The sequence below is a fragment of the Acartia tonsa genome, chromosome 2 (assembly GCF_053477335.1).
Source record: "Acartia tonsa isolate MP-2025a chromosome 2, ASM5347733v1, whole genome shotgun sequence".
Classification (NCBI taxonomy): domain Eukaryota; kingdom Metazoa; phylum Arthropoda; class Copepoda; order Calanoida; family Acartiidae; genus Acartia; species Acartia tonsa.
Window position 1 is genome coordinate 30919804 of NC_137261.1, and position 19463 is coordinate 30939266.

A 19463-nucleotide genomic window follows, 5' to 3' on the forward strand; every position below is an offset into this window, starting at 1 on the left:
GAGGAGAATGTGCATAGGTACAATGAAACGTGTGCTAAACTTGATGATCAGTTCAGAAAAAATGCGCCTGAATTTGCGGTTGACGATGATGTGATTTTCTTTGATGATTATTTGGAGAGATTTTGGACGACTACTAGACGTTATCATATGACTAATCATCAAGTGTGTAAGGAAATTTTGTTTGATAAATGTGTGGGTGTAAGAACCGCTTGTGGTTATACACTAAAACCTGCTGATATGGAGAATAGACAATTAACATTAAAGGGGTACTTGTGTAAGATGCGAGAGACATTTTTACCACCCGATATGAAAAATGTGTGTAAAGATGCGTATTTGAGTGTTAAGCAACATGAGAATGATAAGATTGATGCATTTTTTGATAAGATACTATCTTTCTGGAAACGTGCGTATCCGAAACCAACTGATGATATGTTCATGGATTTCTATTCTCAAGTGTGTAATGTGGTCTTATCTCCTCTTTTGGCTAATCAGATGCGTCAATTTGCGTTGGATTTGGAGCGTGACGGACAAGTGCGAATGATAACGAAGTTTCGGACAGAGTTAATAGTTAAAGCACAATTGATTGTTAAAGGGCTACAATTTAATCAAATTTCAGGGTCAATGGCTAGAGGATGTACAACAAACCAGATGGCTTTGGCTAAAACGATGGTTGGTGGCGTTGGTTCCAAGTCAAATCCTGTAACTATTGATCAGGTTAGTGATGAAGATAATTTGTCATATGAAATAAATCAATGTGAAATTGATTTAGCTGATGAATTTGGTGGACCAGCTGAACTTATTCCTTTAATTGGCGCAATTCAAGGTGGTTTTATTTGTTATTATTGCAACAGAAAAGGTCACATGATGAGGGATTGTTTTGATATTAGAGATAAAAAGTTGCCTAATCCTAAAGGAAAATACTTTTTGCGGTGGGGAAACAAGCCTTTTGTTCCTTATAAGACGGGGCAAAAGAGTTTTAAAAAGAATGAAAATATTATTGATAAAAAGAAATTGGTTGGTGAAATTGAAGGAGAGGTGAAAGAAGGGGAGGATACGAAGGAAGTGGCGCATGTCGATGGTTTAGGGGCAAGTGATTATGAGGACGATCTTGTAGCGGAAGTCGAGGCATGGAATAATGCTATTATAGATGACATTTTATGGTTTTAATGTTTTGTATGTATTATAATCATAAAACCTTATTCCATTTTCTACTTGTTACGCGGCATTGTTTTGATTTATGCGCATTGTAAATAAACAACAACAAAACAAAATTAATGATAAAGAGTGAACGAAGCAACTCTAATTTTGTGATAATTTATTTTGATGGTTTATTTTGAATTATGAAAAGATAACATATTGTTTATAAGCGTATATGAAATTATGAGATTATGTTATAATGGAAATCAAAATAATTAATTTAGTTTTTGATTATGTTTTGTTGAAATTTGGAAAATTCATTTTTGTTTCAGACTGTTGTGGAGTCTAACAGAGATAAGAATAATAAAAAGTGAAAATGAAAAACGAATTAGGAATACAATTTTGTAAAATTGCTATTGAAAAATATTAAATTGAAGTTTAAATTGAATTAAATTTGATAAAAATGTGAAATTAGATATTTGAAAGTATTAAATTTTGATGAAATGTGGAAAATTGTTTTAAAAGTTGAGTCAGTTATTGTGATTTAAAGTATTCGATTTTAAAACAATTATATTGCGATTTAGTAAAGTTGATTCAGCAAAACTTTTTATGAAGTTTAGAATTTCATGAAGCAAAATTGTTATAATGCATTAGATATAATAGTGGAGTAGTCTCTTTCTATGAAGGAAGGGAGGGGTTGTCTCTCGGAGCTGGTATGCACAAATATGGTGGAGCTGTCTCTTTTGTTGGAGGAGGAAGGGGGAGTGAACATATTTGCAAAGAAGATTGCACTACCTCTCAGAGTTGGTATGCGCAGATATGGGGGAGCTGTCTCTTTTGTTTGAGAAAAAGGGGGAGTGAGCATATTTGCAAAGAAATTTGCACTATCTCTCAGAGCTGGTATGCGCAAAATGGGGTGGTGTAGAGAGGTAGCTGCAATGATTATCGGGCGTGGAGCGCGCCATGCGCAGAAAGTTGAGCTGCGCAGAAAAGCAGAGCTGCGCAAGAAGGTGCTCTCAGGTATTGAGATATATAGTTAGTTGAATTTCGACTTTTAAACCTTTTATACATCTCAGTTTTAATCTGACAATAATAGTTTTGTTAGGTAATATTTTATTGAATTACTAAAGAATTGAACTTATGGTATTTGGAATGATTAATTTGCTTGGTGATTGATAATATTTGATCATGTCATATTTCTTAATACAACTTCTTTTATTGTGTTGCAAGTTTATTTGTTCAGTGAAAACATGTATTTATGGCATCTAAAATAATTGTATTTTATTTTAGATTGGCTGAGAAGAGTGTTTGTGGTGATTGAGAGATACTGTCATCATTATTTATTTGATGGTGAGTTGTTAAGATTTTGTTTCATGCTTGTTAATATTTGATTACCATTATATATATATATTGCTGTTTGAAAAATAGTTTTGTAAAAATTTGTTATATATATATTAATATCGATATTAATTCTTATGTACAGTGATTTATCCATCAATTGGCATCTAAAAGTTTGTAATATTTTAGATTGGCCGGAGAGAAGTTTTACTGATTGTGGATTAAGAGATATTTTGGGATGTTTCTGTTGGCCGGAGAGAAGTTTTGTTGATTGTGGATTAAGAGATATTTTGGACGTTTCTGTTGGTGGATGAAATATTGTCGGTGAGTGATTTGTTTTAATCCGTTATTTTATTATTTGTTGTAGACAGATAGATAGTTATTTGATAGACAATTGGATAGTTACAACCTCATAACTGCTGGTGTTGGTTAGATAGCTGTTTATAAGTTTCATGAAGATTCTGAGATGGCGGCTGGAGCGGCTGAAGTCTACGTTCCAACGAAGATTGGTGGCATGGAAATCCTGACCTTAATTGATAGCGGCAATGCAAGAGGCTGCCTGATATCTCAAGTGTTGGCTAGAAAGCTTGATTGTATGATTGAAGAAACGGATTCGAAAGCAACAGGCGTGCAGGGTTCCAGCATCAAGATTGATGGTGTTGTTCGGAATGTTGAATTTCAGATTGGAGGTCACAGTTTTCAAGAAGATTGCTTTGTTATTTCTGGCATGACTGTACCTATGAATCTAGGCAGTCATTGGCTGAACAAAAATAACGTGAAGACGATATTTGCCAAAGACGGCAACAGGATTGAGATGCATGGAATCAGTGTGAATTTAGTAGCTAAACGGAAAATTGTAGTGAAGAATTTGGTTCATACGGTTTTGGAGAAAATGGAGAAAGCAAGAACTAAGAAACCTGAGATTAATGTAGCTGAGTTACAAGACCAAAAATGGATTTGTTCATTGAAAAATCGAATAGAAATTCCTGCATTAAGTACAGTGGTGGTAGAAGTTTCAACTAAGGGAAATATGCCTGAAGGACAGTTGTGTTATATAGCTCCTAGACAAGGTTACTGTAGCCGAAACAACTTGTTGATAAATGAAGGAATTACTGAGGTGGGAAAGAACGGTAAAATTATGACTAAAATCACGAATTTTGAAACTGTTAAGAAATCTGTTCCTGCTGGTACTTTGGTTGGAAATTTGTTTTTGGCGGAGAAGATAGCGATGTTGCAAGAGAACAGAGTTAAAGAAGATGTGTCAACAACATTAAAGAAGATTCGTTTTATTAAAGATAAATTGAAGTTGGATAAAGTTCCGTTTTTAAAAGATAATGTTTCTTTGAAAGGAAGAATAGTTGGTTTGTTTTTAAAGAATTTCAAGGCGTTATCGATTGACCCTACGGATATTGGATCTTGTACCTTGGAGGAGTATGATATTCAGTTGGTTCCTGGAGCTCAACCTTTCAAAAATAGGATGATTAGACTCAATCCTCATCATGCAGAGAAACTAAAAGAACAGATTGATTTATGGTTGGAAACAGATGTGATAGAAGAATGTAATTCACCGTTTAATTCTGGAATTTTTGCTGTTAAGAAGAAGGTTGGAAATACTAACGAGGTGAAAGTCAGGTTTGTCCTGGACTACCGCTCGTTAAATGAGATAACTGAGAAGATTTGTTACCCTTTGCCTAATATTGGTGAGCTATTTGACAAACTTGGAGGAAAGAAGATTTTTACGTCTATTGACCTTACTTCAGCGTATAATTCAATGCACTTGAAGGAATCTGTCAGGAAATATACAGCATTTTGTTCTAATGGACGGCAATATTGCTTCAAGAGGCTTCCGTTTGGATTGACCAATGCTCCAAGTGCATTTGTAAAGTTGATGGATAGAGTAATGGATTTGAGTCCTGAATTAAGGGCATTTTGCCTAGTTTATTTGGACGATGTTCTTGTATATAGTATGAATGTGGAGGAACATCTGGAGCATTTGAATACTCTACTACGAACATTCTGTGAAGCAGGCCTCAAGATTAATCTTGGAAAATGTACATTGTTTGCAGAGGAAGTGAAATTTCTGGGCCATATTATAAATGCAGAAGGCATATTTATGGACCAAGCATATATTGAAAAGATTAAGAATTGGCCAGTACCTGAAACAGGTAAAGATATTCAAAGATTTACTGGTTTCATAAATTATTATGGTTCATATTTCAAGAATTTTTCTGATATTACGGCACCATTGAACAAATTCAGAAACAGTAGTAAAATAGAATGGGATGAAAGAAGTATGGAAGCCTTTACAAAGACTAGAGAATTGTTCTGTGAAGAAATAAGTAAATCGTTCCCGGATTGGAGGATGGAGGCTGAACCATTTGTGTTGGATACAGATTGGTCATCTACAGCTATGTCTGCGGTGTTAAGTCAAAAACAAAATGGACAAGAGAAGATGATATCGTGTTGGTCACGTGTTTGTTCAACTCATGAAGCCAATTATGCAGCGCATAAAGGAGAATTATGTGCATTAGTAAATGCTGTTGAAAGATTTGAATGTTATTTGAGACACAAGAAGTTTATCGTGAGAACTGATTCAGCTGCACTGAAACATCTATCTACTTGGAGGCAGAACGGATATTTTGTTGGTCTCACCATAAGGTGGATAAACTTTTTATCCACCTTCAGTTATGAGGTTGTACATAGGCAGGGCAAGATGCATACTAATGTTGATATATTGTCACGTACTGCATTAAAGGATAGTAAAGATAGGATATCTAAGTTATCGACAGACGAACAAGGAGAGTTAATATTGGATACTGTATATCAATTGGAAGATCCTAAATTATGTCTTATTGCAGGAATTGGAGCAGAGACGGCCAGTCAAATAGCATCCAGATTGAAGGCGAGAGAATTCAGTCGTAGCCTGGAGAAGGATCCTGTTTTAGTTGAGGTGAGGAAATTTATTGTAAATAATGTCAAACCTACGTTCAGAGAATTGTCTCAAATGCCTTATCGTGGTAAACAAATATTAAGATTTTTTGAACATTTGAGTTATAAAGATGGTTTAATTATCTTGACTTCACCTATGCGGCTCCAGAAAGAATTTCAATTTATTGAACGGGTAGTGGTACCTATTGGAATGTACAATAAAGTTTTCTTGTTAGCTCATGCAGATGTTACAGCGGGGCATAGGGGTTATTTGGAAACTTTGAGCAGGATTAATCGTCACTTCATTTTTCCCTATGTGTCTAAATATGTAGCGGCGGCAGTTGCAAATTGTGTCATTTGTTTGAATAGACGTAAAAAACCAAAACATAATCATAATATAGAATTTTCTCCTTTGGCTGGGGAAGCTATGGCAGAGTTGGCCATAGATGCTTTAGGTCCTTTGAATGAGTGTGAATTTAATGGAGTCATTTGTAAGCATATTTTAATAGTAGTTGACAGTTGTACTAGATATGTTTGGTTGTTTGCTATTGAGGATGTTAAAGCTGAAACAATTATTGAATGTTTGAAGTTTAATTTATTTTCTGTTTGGGGATTATGCGAGAGAATCAGGACTGACAATGCACAAAGTTTCAAATCAAAAGTTTTTAGGGAAGTTTGTTTAAGGTTGGGAATTGAACAAATTTTTATCCCTCCAAGATCAGCAAATTCGAATTACAGTGAAAGATACAACCAATCGGTGTATTCGTTTCTTAAGACTGATTTACGTTTTCAAGATGGAGATTGGGCTCATAAACTTAAAGCTACACAATTTTGTATGAACACTTCTTTCAATCGGAGGTTAGGATGTTCCCCGTATTTCAAGATGTTTCTACGAAACCCTAAGCTTCCGCTTGACTCATTTGATCCTTTAACCCGCTCGAAAATTAAACATATGAATTTTTCAGAGTTATTGGAGTGCCTTGACAAAAATTGGAGAACTGGACAAGAGAGAACTGAGAAGTATTTACAGGTAGAAAATACAGAAAGGATAGGTCGGCCGATAGCTATAAATTCCTATTGTTATATTTTTTATGACGTCACAACGATTGGTGTAGCTCGTAAACTCTGCTCGCTATGGGTGGGTCCGTGTCTGGTGACAAAAGTAATTTCTGATAGTTTATTCGAGGTTCAACCCCTAGAAAAGTGTAGATTGAAAGACAAAGGGGTAAGAATTGTACCAAGGGATAAAATATATGTTATTGAGAGTACTTTAGACTTGACTCCTGATGAAAAGATTGACTTAGTGATTACAGATGAGTTTTTCTCTGTGGATAATACCTTGAAAGTAAACTATGACTTTCCCAATACTTTAAGAAATTTAACTTGTTCAGGCGTTTCTGAAGAGGAGAATAGTTGTGGCGCTAGTCCAGAGGTGGTTGGAAGGCGGAAGGATGGACAGGTAACACCAGATTTTTTGGAGAAATCTTTTTTGGGTGTTGGGTTGTCACAGCAAAGGTCAAATGTATCTCAGGATAATGAAAATTTAGATGATTTAGTTGAGGATCTTAGTGATACTTTGGAAAGTACTCATATTTCTGACAGTGTAGATACGAATGATACTATTGATAAAACTAAGTTAGACTCTACATATTCTACTATTAGTAAGGATAGTGTTTTTCATAGAGATTATGCCTCTGATAATAGTTTAGTAGACAACAGTTTGGGTGTAGAGGATGTTAACATGGAATCTGCTAGGGAGTTAGAGTCTCGGATGAGTATTTTAGAGGACACTTTTCCAAAACTGCAAAGTAAAATTGTAAACTTGGAACAACGAAGGGGAAGTGTTAAACGAGGTAGGGATGTTGAGGAGGATGAATTAGATAGATCATTAGATAATGCAAAACTACAAAAAATGTCTGAGACTATTCCTGTTAAAGGTCGTCCTAAAGGTTCTACAAATGAAGTACAATTACAAAAATTGGAAGAGGATAGACAAAACAGAGAAAAAGACAGATTAGAACGTTATTCAGTAGCAGATGTAGTAACTAGGAACCTCGCAAAATTGATTAAAAAATAATATTTGTAATAATTTGTATAATATTTGCAGGAGAAGAGATTACCACGAAAACCGTCGGGAGCGTGATGACAAGAGAGGAAGCGGCGGTGGTGATAGACATGACCGGAATAGACGAGATGGAGATCGTATGCGAAAGAGGTCGCCTGACGCTTGTAGTTCAAAGAGTGGACGTGCTGGACCAGTACCTGTGAAGAAATCCAAGGATGATAGAGGAGTCAGGTACTTGGATATTTTGTTATTTGTTGTTGTGATGCAGACTTATTGTTTGATTATTGTTGGTGGTATGTATACGTCACAGGATCCACGGTTAGCAGCTTATGATTGTTCTCAAATAAGTAATGTTGAACTTAGATCAGCTGCCTGTTTGCATGATAGGATGGAACCGGTCAGATCTGTGGAATTATTGGGGTTAGCAGAAACCGATTTTATACTGTCGGAAGCCATTAGTTGTGAGGTTAGACTAAAATTGGAGCGCTGGTTTTGCGGCACCGCGAGTCATGTGCACGTACTAGACGTGCCACATGAAAAACAGGTAGAGTTGAGTATGGACGAATGTAGAAGGATTTTTCATTCTGGCAAGTATCAGCATGATGGTATTAGTTTTAAAGTAAACATAGACTTGCCAACTGTTCACAGTTTCACGGTTAATGGAACATTGTCACCTTTCTGGGATGTTGGTGGTGAAAATATTCAATGCAAGACACTGGGAATATACGCGCACAATATGTGGTTCAATTTAGGTTTTGCTATTGGGACTTTGCATATTTTAGTAAAAAATACACCCGTTTTGATCAAGGGAAATGTTGTTATGGATTATGATAAAAAGACGATTGTGGCGAATTTTGAAGAAAATCATTTGTGGGCAACATCAACTTCTCCATATTTTCCGTATGTAGTACGAAAACCGGCCAGTAATTTTAAGGTAGTTTTTCAAGATACATTTAATTTAACTACGTGGAATGAACAACTTTTTGTTTCTAACTTGGAAAGGAATATTTTAGTTAAAATTATGGGAACAGAGAAACTTACTTTGCAGCATCTGGATTTCAACATTTTGGTGACAGAATTGGAGGGTATCAAGTTTTTAGAGGAACCGAAGGCGGCTGTTAGAAGTTATTTTGGGGATTTGTTAAAACAGGAAGCTAGATTTGATCTGAATGCTATGTTTTTGGCTAGTAGAGAAAGGTATGAGAGGATGATAGAACTTTTTAGTATTTCTAGATGTGCTCAAACAGAAGTTAGATCAAATGTACAGATGCATCATGGGTTCAGAATTATATACCTGGGAGAAATTGCTAAGTATGAAAAGTGTACAGCGGTTGAAATTCCAGTAAAGTTAGGTGTGGATTATGGATGTGCAGTAGGACATTTGCTGGTGGATTATAAAGGTGAGACAGTTGGAATACAAGAATATAGTAGAATGATTGTTGCAGTAGAGGACATAAAATTGTTAAATTGCTCGCAAAATCCGGTATTTTTGAAGTTGACAGCTAATTTGTTCCTTGGGAATCAGGGGCAGGGACTCGAACTTCTGCACATTGCCAATGAAAAATCTGAACATGTGGGACAAAAGATTTTTCTGAACGATGAAAAGGTGTTTATTGCTGATTTTAATAAGACTATTAAATATCAGGGGTTAGAGGATTTTGAGGATTTTAATGGACAAGCTTCTAAGTTGGACTTTGTTGATCATAAGTTGTCATTTTTCGAACAGGTTACAGGTCCTTGGTTTGGTTTAGAACATTTGTTCAAAGATATACTACCATTGTTTGCTAAGTTTGTTTTGATTGTGTTAATGTTGTTGTTAGGTATAATTCCTATGTTGGCATTGTTGTATTGTTGTTGTTCATGGTGTCATAAAAAAAGATTTACTGAGGAAGAATTTAATGCTAGATCTTAAATTCTGATGCTGAAATTTAATTATATTGTATTTTTGCAGGTTGGTTACGGCGGCAACAATGAATCAAAAGTTATTGAGCAACGAAGAAGATGGCCGCCACAAACAATCTGTCAATGAAGGAAATCAAGTCGAACCTGGTCTACCGGTGTCTGCATTGGTCAGCAACTCTGCATCTCGGCTGGTGTTGGTAATGTCGCGCGTTGAGCTGCCCACGTTGAGTGTGGGCAGGGCGACGAGGAACATATTTTTGAGCAGTGAGGACATGCCACTGGCAGATTTAGCTCGTCTTATTGATAATGAACCAAGGTTTAAGTTGAATTTAGTAAACATGCTTTCGGTGCAGTTAGAGATGGGGAGATGCATCAACTCCATAGACTGGCCTGTGGACAGGATCCCTATCTTTACCAGCCAGAATTCAAGACACCTCAACCTGATGGCGGCTGGTGAGCATTCTAAAGCTATAAACAGAAAGTTGTCATGGAACGAGACAACTAGTTTGAATAAGTTGAGTGCAACCATATTTCTCTCTAAGCTTGTTTGCGAAATTTTACCAAGTTTGGTGTTGCTTGCTAAGATTGAATACCTGGATGGAGATGAGAGAAAAAGCTGTCAAACGTTGGGCGAATTGTTACCCATAATCAAACATATGGGGGAACTTGAGGATTGGCATCAACTTTCAAAAATTGACGTCATACCTGCAGATGGTAAAATGAGCCTTCAGACGGTGTTGAGAACGGTGGGTAATAGCGTTGATCTGAGGTTGAAGACGCAGGTTGTGTCAGCTATCCGGCTCCTGGCACATTGGAAAGACGTCGTGAATAAAGTATCCTTTATTCTGAAGCAAATGCCATCCACAACTTTGTTCGAGTTACAGAAAGATTGGCTTGATGGAAAGTCTGAACAGGATTTGAGTGCTAAAGTGTTTATTGACTCTATTCAGGTGAATGAATACATGAACTTATCAGTCTACATTCCACGCATTGTGAATGTGAATTCGGTGAGTTTAATCACCAGTGGAGAGATGCCAGCTGAGATACGTTATGTTAGATTGGATGGACAAAGAGAAATAATTGATAACCTGGTGAGTGCCACATACGCAGGTAGTCTGGTGAATGATAAAGTAGACGCAAGAGTTTTGACCTGGGAAATGCAGATGCGCTGCAAGCGTCTCCGTCCGACTCTAGCCAAGCAGATATTGTTATGTGATCCAGATACCACTTTAGAGAATGTAGTAAAGGAACTTAGATTGGAGTTGGATGGAAAAGTTTATACAAGTTTGTTGACAACCAATATTGAGTGGAAGTTTAATCCTGAACACAAAGTAAATGAGTGGTTCGAGGGTGATTTCAAGTTGGTTACTCGGTTTGGGGATCCTGTTTGTGTTCAGATGGATCAGCCCTTAAATCCGAACATTCCTGTTTGTCTGGACCTTGAATTGTCAGGTCAGCAATGGCGTGTTGATGAACAAGTGAGGGAGGAAATGAGGATGGAACACACGCCTGGAATATTGATGATGCTTGATAAATTTGGGGAGGAGGTTAGTCGTAAGCATCAAAAGATTTTGGATAATCAGGAGGAGGTTGATAACGTTGCAACCTCGATTTCGGTTGCGGTTACTAGTGGATTTGAAAGATGTTTTCATATGCTTGGTGATACTGAGGCAAGGATGTCTCAAGACGGCTTGTGTGATGAGACCGCAAAACTTGGAGTGAATGATGATGAAGCTATCATGCCTATGGATATTGAAGAATCTGGCAAGAAGAGCAGAACGTCTGGAAAAAGAAAGTAATAATTATAGTTTATGTGTATTAATTCATATTTTATTTTATTTTTATGTATTTAATATTTGTTGAGGCAGTAGTAGTCTCGAAAAGGTTTAAAATTAATGTTTCATATTAATGCTCTATAATACCATGCTTAAATCTGATGGTTATATGTTAACCAGTGTCATTTTTATATCATGCATTTATGATAACTATGTAATTAATGCATTAGGTGTTAATCAATGCATTTTTCAATAATTATATGTTAATCAATGTTTTTTCTTTAAAAAAAAATATATTAAAAAGAAAAAAAAAAAAACACATAAAGAAAAAAGGAATATAAAAAAAAACACAAAAGAGTTCTAAAGAACCAAAATAATAAAAAAAAATGTATACGAAGTGTTTAAAGATCTGGAAATAAAATATAAAAAAAAGAAAAAAACAAATATGGCAGGTGTCATACCAGATCAATTATTATCTATTTAATAAGCGTTCAACGCTACTCATAATATATATATGATAATTAACATGTAAAAACCTATTGTTATATTTAATCTGAAATATTACAGTTTGAAATCCAGGTTCATGTTAAAGCCAGGGAGAAATGTGATGTATAGTCCCTTTCTTCCTGACTTAAGAGCAATGCATGTATTTTATATTTGAGCTTTTAGTTCTTGTGTCAACCGTTTCGGAGCAAGACATTGCTCTGCAACACGACACGAACATAAAAGTGAATAGTTGCCTTAAAGTTTAATATTATTATTGTATGTTTATCTTGTCTTGAATTAATACACTTTATAAGAATATTTAGCTGTTTGTTCTTGCTATTACTATACGTCATATCTTCCACTAATAATCCTTAGATGACAAGTTATTTCTTAATAACGGCTTCGCCCCTAGCCTCTAGGTTGCATTTACTTTTTGCTTTGGTAGGTACAAAAAAAGAAAGAGAAAAATTTTGAAGGGGGCTATTTTTTTTCGGGGGCGGGAGGTTGAGATGTTCCACCCACTAAGAAAAAAGCTTAAACAGGACCAGTAAATATATTCCCTGAAAAGAACTACCCACTCGGTTCAGCGGTTACTGAGATCATAAGCTTCAGACGGACAGACTATAAGCTACTGCGTATTTTAGATAACATTACTGGATCATTCGGCTAACTTAGTAGCAATAGGAATCAAGGCATCTTTTTACTCTCTCATTATGGTCAATGTTATAAATTCACTAATTAATCTATTTTTAGGCGCCAAAAACTGGTTCTTATCAGCTGACTGGAGCGTACACAATCACCAACAAAAGCGCGGTAACTCGCGCCAAGCCACGGGAATGGCGGGACATGTTTCTCCGTACATAAGAATACCATTCTTCCATGAGAGGGGGCCCGGTGTTGGAATTGATTTAAGCTTACAGGCAATACATTTTTACTATAGCAGCTATTATATAGAATTCATTGTCATAGCGAAAAAAATACTTAATATTGCTTCATATTTACATTTTACCTTAACTTTATATTTATTTTTGTACCTACAGTATTTATGAAGACGTTTGCAATTTTTCAGGAGCGACTGGATGAATTATTCCATAAAAGAAACAATAAAAAACTTATTGATATTGGTTTTAAGTAAGTATCATTTTCTACTATATTCCTAGCTGAATTTGTTATATTAATATTTTTTGTTTAACAACTTAAATAATGATAAAATCATCAAAATTTTTAATCTTATCATGACATAGCAGCATGTGGTCACTGTTTAACTTTTATCTTTATATTGTAGAAGAAAAGAAGCAAAAGACTCATCATTTAAGAATTTGAAACAACATTCAAGAACTTTAGAGATGGAGAAGGCTGCAAGAGAAGGAACTCTGGAGGTAAAATAGTTTTTTAGTTGTTCAGCTAGTCTTAAGTTCATGCACTACCTAGATAGTGTTATTCATTCTTTCTTAAATTACTGGTATGAAATAGCTAAATTTTGCTTTTAATGTACTTAATTCTTGTAAAGGAAAAAGTTTAAAATCAAATATATTGTACAGTTAAAGCAAGCAAATACTTAATTTCTACTCAAAAAGCAAGTTGTTTCTTAACTGGTAATTTCCCTTTAAAGTGCCTATCCAGAACTAACACACATTCATTATTGTAAGTATCGGGGGACCTTACTTTTTCCTATGTCTGGCCCTGCTAACAAGTACCCGATATTACCTAACCTAAATAAATAAACAAACCGACAAACCTACCCCCCCCCCTTTATTTTCAAATTATTTTTAAAATAATTTGAGGGATTTCTGTGATTAAAGGACACTATAAGATAAAACATTATAGTCTTAAATACTCCATTTTAGATAAACAAAATCTGTTTTAGGTTAGTTTAGAAGAAGTTAATGAAGTAGTCGTGAGTTCTGGAGAAATTTTTAATTCTATTTACAAAGCCGCACAATTATATGGGGTATATGAAGATTTATTCAGGTAAAATTAAGGATGTCAACAATAACATCCAAAAATAGCGATGCACAAAATAAACACAAATTTAGAACATTTAGAACCAGACAATTTTTTTACATTGATGTCAAGGGCATAATCACTAAATAAATTTTTAATTGTTCAAAATTAGTCGAAGAGGCAATCTTCACCTTATGTTTGTCTAGGTATCTAGTTCATTGTTTGTTCATATGATGTGTAATCAACTGAATCACATGTAAGATACGTTTTTTGTAGCCTATGTTTTATCTAGGCCACGGTTGGTTTTTTATTAAATGAATAAGTTAGGGTACAATGTTTGGCACTTTCGATATAAGTAAATGATAACAACAAAGCCACAGAATACGATAATACCTTCAGAAAAATCGATGAAAATAGTTTTCATGCTAAATTTTGTTTTTTTTATATTTTTTCTAAAATGTCATGACAGAAGATGCAAAATGTCGTCTTAGTTTTTTGAAAGGAATAATCTTCTCTGAAATCTAAATTATCAAAATATTTTTTTTGGTAAATGATTATACGATATATGTCAAACATTTTATCAGAAAGAAATATTTAAAATTGTGAAGTAGAAACCTGAATAATTTTTCTTGTGGAAATAAATTTCTGCAAATATTGATAAACATATGTCTGCTAGCATTAAGATGTTTGTACTGCTAATACACGTTGGGTTTTATTTAAAGAATTTCTTTAAAATGTTTTTTTTTTACATTGTATACCAATAACGCAATATTTGCTATCAGAAAACCCCCGACTAAGACTCGCCTACGACCCGATCTTTTAAGATTGCTTTGTAATTTACATTTTTGAAAGTCTTTCAACAGTATACACAGCAAATTCTCTCTTTTTTAACTAACTTTCCGAATAATATACCTAAAGAGCATTTGAATTGACAAAGGCTATGCTAATAGTTTTACCATTCAAGTTTATTTAATATTCTAATAAATAGCGCAACCCTCCAAGTTTATGACTACTTTTCATGAAAAAGAATAAGCTCTGACGCAATGTCATATAAGGATATTATAATATTCATTAAAAAAATTGTTATTTTTGCATGTATGTTACATTTTACAGTGTTTTGTGGCTCAAAAGAAAGACAATTAAAAATTATTTCATATTATATAGTTTAAATTACATAAGATAACCTAGAAATAGTAAAAAATTCCCTTTCTTTTTTTGTCGCAAAAGAGAATTCAACAAAGATTTTCATTAAAAAACACCTTAGTGTAAAAATTAAAAAGTTTAAACATGGTCACAAAAAGATTCAATTAGTTTATTAAATGTTTCATTTTCAGCAAATGACGATTAATCTCTATTACAAAGAATAAAGTGTAAAAAGATATTCTCGTTTTAATTTTAAGCAACTTAAAATGCATTTTAATACCTTTTAATGATTTATTTTTTAAAACATCATTTTATAAAATGTTATTGATTTTTAAAGTTATATATTAGAATGTTTTTAAATTTTGTTAACATTTTGTTTTAAATGTAGAAAATTGGTAATTCTAAACATTCAAAAAATGATTTTATTAAATTTTCATCACTTAAATTGCATGTTTGATGAAATTTTCAACTGATAATTCAAGAAAAATCGTTTAGGTTTTATTATATTTTACTTTGAAATGTTAAAAAAATATATTATTGTCAAAAATGTGGAAGTTATACTTTCCTCAAAAAAAGACCTAAAACATGCAAATTAACACGTGTAATGAGATTTTTTTTCTTTCAGGTTTAATTTTAAGTAATTATTGATATTTTTTGTAAAAAGGATTTTATATAAAAAGTTTTAAAACTCGAGTTATGTAGTGGTTCTAAAAAAGGTTGCGAATTTATGCAATTTTCTTGCAAAAAAAATTTTCTAGGATTTTAAAAATAGCAAAGGGTGTTATTAGACGTACTTACAGATACAATTGCTAAGTCATTTTGGCCAAACACTAAAATAAAGTTTTGACATCTGAGGGTCCAACCGTGAGGCATGTTTTAATTTGCTTGGTTTTAGGGAGGGATATTTTCATCCTTGTGTGAATCTGGACATTGCCTATGCTAAAGAAGATGACATGATGGTTCCTGTGTACCGCGGCAACATTATAAAACCCCGCGAAGCAGCTGTTCAACCGGAGGTCACGTGGTCCAGCAAAGACGACGACATTTGGTGCCTGGTTTTGACAAGTCTAGACTCACATTTATCACAAGAGGATATGGAGTACAATCATTGGATGGTCGCAAATATTAAAGGTAATTCGATTTTTTTTCCTTAATGGGAATCAGGTTTTTTTTAACCTTTGGAATCAAACCCATTTAAAACTTTGTATCAGTCTTAATGTAATTTTTTGCAGACCAGTAAACTTTGTAAACATTACCTAATATTCGCAGGATCAGATTTAAGCTCAGGCGAGGAGGTATTCAGCTATATGCAACCCTTCCCCCCACAGGGAACAGGTTTTCACAGATTTGCTTTTGTCCTGTACAAACAGGAGGCTCCCATTGACGTTTCAACCTTCACACATGAAAAGGAAATAATGATTTTAGATTATTAAAAAAAGATAAGATATAAATATCATTATTTTAGGTAAAAAAGGTACATTAAACCTGCTTATACCAGCAACGAAATTAATTCGAAAAGAAATCACGAAACCTTTACGTTATTTTCAGCTGTCGTTGGGGGGCAACCCTTAGTAGAATTGACGACCTTTTTATCTCCCCCCCCCCCCCCCTTATTTCTGACAGTAAACTTTGATACAGTAAAAGAGTATCATTTAATTAAAACACAAACAAACGTATATAGAGACTGTAGAGTGTAGGTGAATTGTGAAGAGACAAACTAAAAATACACAGACTTACTCTTGACCTTGTAGATACTGTAGGTATTCCTAATCACAATTACAATACAATTTGATTTTGAATGTTAAAAAAAGTTTCTTCAGTAAATAATTTGTTAGATTAATTCGAAAAGTGATTATTTATAAAATCATTATTTAAACTTGTAGAACACCACAAACCTATCAGAAAGAACATTTAGTACATACGACTTTTACCAAGCTCACCAAGAGAACCTAACCCCCGCCGGGTTAGCTTTCTTTCAGTCTGATTGGGATTCTAGCCTTAGAGATTTCTTCCATAATACTCTTATTATGAAGGTGAATTTATTAAGTTATTATTTACCAATAGCAGCCAAGCTGCTCTATAATTTGAAATGTATGTTCATTTGCCAGTTAATTACATTTAATTGGATACCTCATTTTCTTAGCTGCTTTAAGAAGTTGATGTCTTATTTTCATTTATTCCTATGACCAATGCATTGCACATCTACTCAATGGCTTACTTTGTCCGACTACTCGTTAGTTTCGCTGTGTTGGAGATTTAAATTCTATAAGTATTTCAGTCTTTTTTAAATTACTTTTTCTATACTAAGGTACCAAGTGTGGGTTGGACCTCCCACTAACACTTAGGAGAAGCATACAGGTTATGGAACTACAATAGTTTTATATATTCAATATTTAAGGAACCAAAATACGAGTATGAATTCATGCCTCCCTACATCCAGCCATGGAACAGGTTTGAGATGCGGGACAGGGAGTCAGTCACCAAGGGATTCAACGAGTTCTTGGACGAACACAGGGATCCCAAGGATATTGAGAAGGAGGTGCTTTTGGTAAGTGTTTCACTAAACAAGGATGGCCTAAAAATCAGTATTCCAAAAATTAGATCAATCAAATAATTATATCACATAAAAATTTGCTGTTAAAAATTTTAAAAATAAAGATGTTTAAAATGAACGTACGGACAATCCGTTAACGATTATAGAGTTATTACGCTTTCTAAATTGTACCTAGCTACCATGCTAAGTTTGAAATCGATAGGACAATTTAAACATGCCTAAATTAACGAAAAGATCTAACCGTTACGGACGGACCGACCCTAATTATAGAAAAGCTTCGCTTTTAAAAACTCATTTAAGTATACATTTTATACACCTTTAAGAATATATAAATTGAATTAGGTAATGAAATTAATGACCGTGTATGCCAAAAATTTTGTTAGATTATCAGAACTTTGTCTTTCCTAATCATAGACATAAATAACATAATTTTTAATCAAAACAATTCGTGTAGAGATCTCAAGGTATAAGACAATGGATGATAAAGGGAATAGGCAGTAGCTTTTGCAATATTCCGTAAAATTGTGAGCAAACTTCCAGTCAAATGCGCTTTTTACTATTTATTCCTTTTATGTACATTCCCAATGATAAAAAACAGAATTACAAAGTCTGCAGATTAGAATCATCTACTATTAAGATTGACATCGATAGTTTTGAATAATCTTTCTAATCTAATTTAAACCAACAAATGAGATACTGTGTTAATATTAGAACATTTCATATTAGTATAATTTACAATGCAATGTCTCCTTTTCCTTGCAATTCATGAGAAGAGTAATTATTTGATTTTTTTCTAGAAAAAGCTTGCACACACCCATCCCTACAAGGGAGATACCGAAGGATACATGAAATACCCACTGGCACATGCTGATGATTACCAGAGCTATATCCCTGCTCCTATAGGAGAGAAACCTTTCACCAAGAAAACTAGCAAACGAGTAAGTTTTATTAACAATTAAGTTTTTTTGCTAGTAGTTTTAATGTGATACAATATGGAACTTTGTAAAAACGAACTATAATTTCAATTTATAATTTTTAAATTTCCTAATATGGCGGATTTTGGCGGTAGTAGTAGTTACGCTGCAATTCGTCATAGTTTCATTTTTAAAAACATTTATGTAACTGATAGACACTTTTTTGTATCTTTTTTTTTGATGACAGTTTTAAAGCACTTGCTTGAAATAGTTTCTGTTCTTCTACAAATGTTCTCTTAAGCCATTTAAACCGGTTTACACTTTCGTTTTACTAAAACAAAGCCACCTTTAAAATAATCTGCCTAATCTTATACAAATAAGAAAATAAATTCGAAAAAAATCACGAAATTTATACGTGGTTTTTAGCTGACGTTGTGGGGTAACATAAAGTAAAATTGACATCCTCTTCATTGCCCCCCAAAGATTTATTTTACTTGTTGGTTATGGTTATACCTTATTCCTGAATCTGCCTTGGTTTCTTAATTTTAAACAAGAATAATTTTATTCAGGTACCCTCATGGAGAATGGAGCAAATAATAAAGGAAAAGATGAAGAAAGGATATTACTCATCAACCGACCATTCAAGTCTCAGAAGAGATCCTATGCTATCGGAATAAAAATTGTTTAGTTGTTTTGTTTTGGTTTTTAATGTAATATGGAAGATATTGAACAATGTGAAATTACTCTTTTTTTATTTTTCAGCTCTTTTTATTTGAAAAAATTGTTTAAAGGCTACCTACTATGTACGAACAAGAGCAAGTGCAAGTGCAAGCACTTCCCAGAAGTGATGTCAAACATTTTTTTTGGCGAATAAGCTTGCCCTCTGCTGAAATTTTTGTTGAAATGGATCAAACGTTTTTCTAAGTTGAATGTGTTTAAACATAAACCACAGTAAAATATTCTGTAGCGATGTTAAAGACAAAAGCACATTAATCATACTTACTGTTATTTATAACAATTTTTCTATAAACCGTAGTAGAACTTCTTTTTTTGTTCATTATACTATCCTTAACATAAACAGGTTGTATATTAAATCAAATAAGCTTGATATCACTGCTGCAGGTTGCATGAAATCACTTGCTCTCCTTTCCCTAACAGTCCCCTTTAGTAAACAAATCAATATCAATTATTTTCCATCCCTGAATCTAATTCTTATCAGGTATATTAGGATATTTTTTATAAAAAGAAATATCACAAATACTAAATAAATTTCAGAT

The 19463-nt window shown here is 33.8% G+C and overlaps 1 protein-coding gene across 2 annotated transcripts in view; it reads left to right on the forward strand.

The window, feature by feature from the left end:
* LOC145310354 (large ribosomal subunit protein mL38-like) overlaps positions 1–19462 on the forward strand; it is a 20732-nt gene extending 1270 nt beyond the window's left edge. Inside the window, exons 2-12 of one of the 2 annotated variants that reach the window (XR_013876553.1) lie at positions 12385–12551; positions 12701–12762; positions 12917–13010; positions 13499–13602; positions 15614–15849; positions 15988–16125; positions 16600–16751; positions 17117–17266; positions 18070–18210; positions 18756–19001; positions 19345–19462. Coding sequence is in view for 1 of the 2 variants with exons in the window: in XM_080150398.1 (XP_080006524.1) it covers positions 12385–12551; positions 12701–12762; positions 12917–13010; positions 13499–13602; positions 15614–15849; positions 15988–16125; positions 16600–16751; positions 17117–17266; positions 18070–18210; positions 18756–18863 (1352 nt within the window). In the remaining variant the exon portion in view is untranslated. Of the gene's footprint in view, positions 1–12384; positions 12552–12700; positions 12763–12916; positions 13011–13498; positions 13603–15613; positions 15850–15987; positions 16126–16599; positions 16752–17116; positions 17267–18069; positions 18211–18755 lie in introns of both variants that reach the window. The other variant, XM_080150398.1, reaches the window with a different exon arrangement.
* Position 19463: the final 1 nt, after the last annotated feature.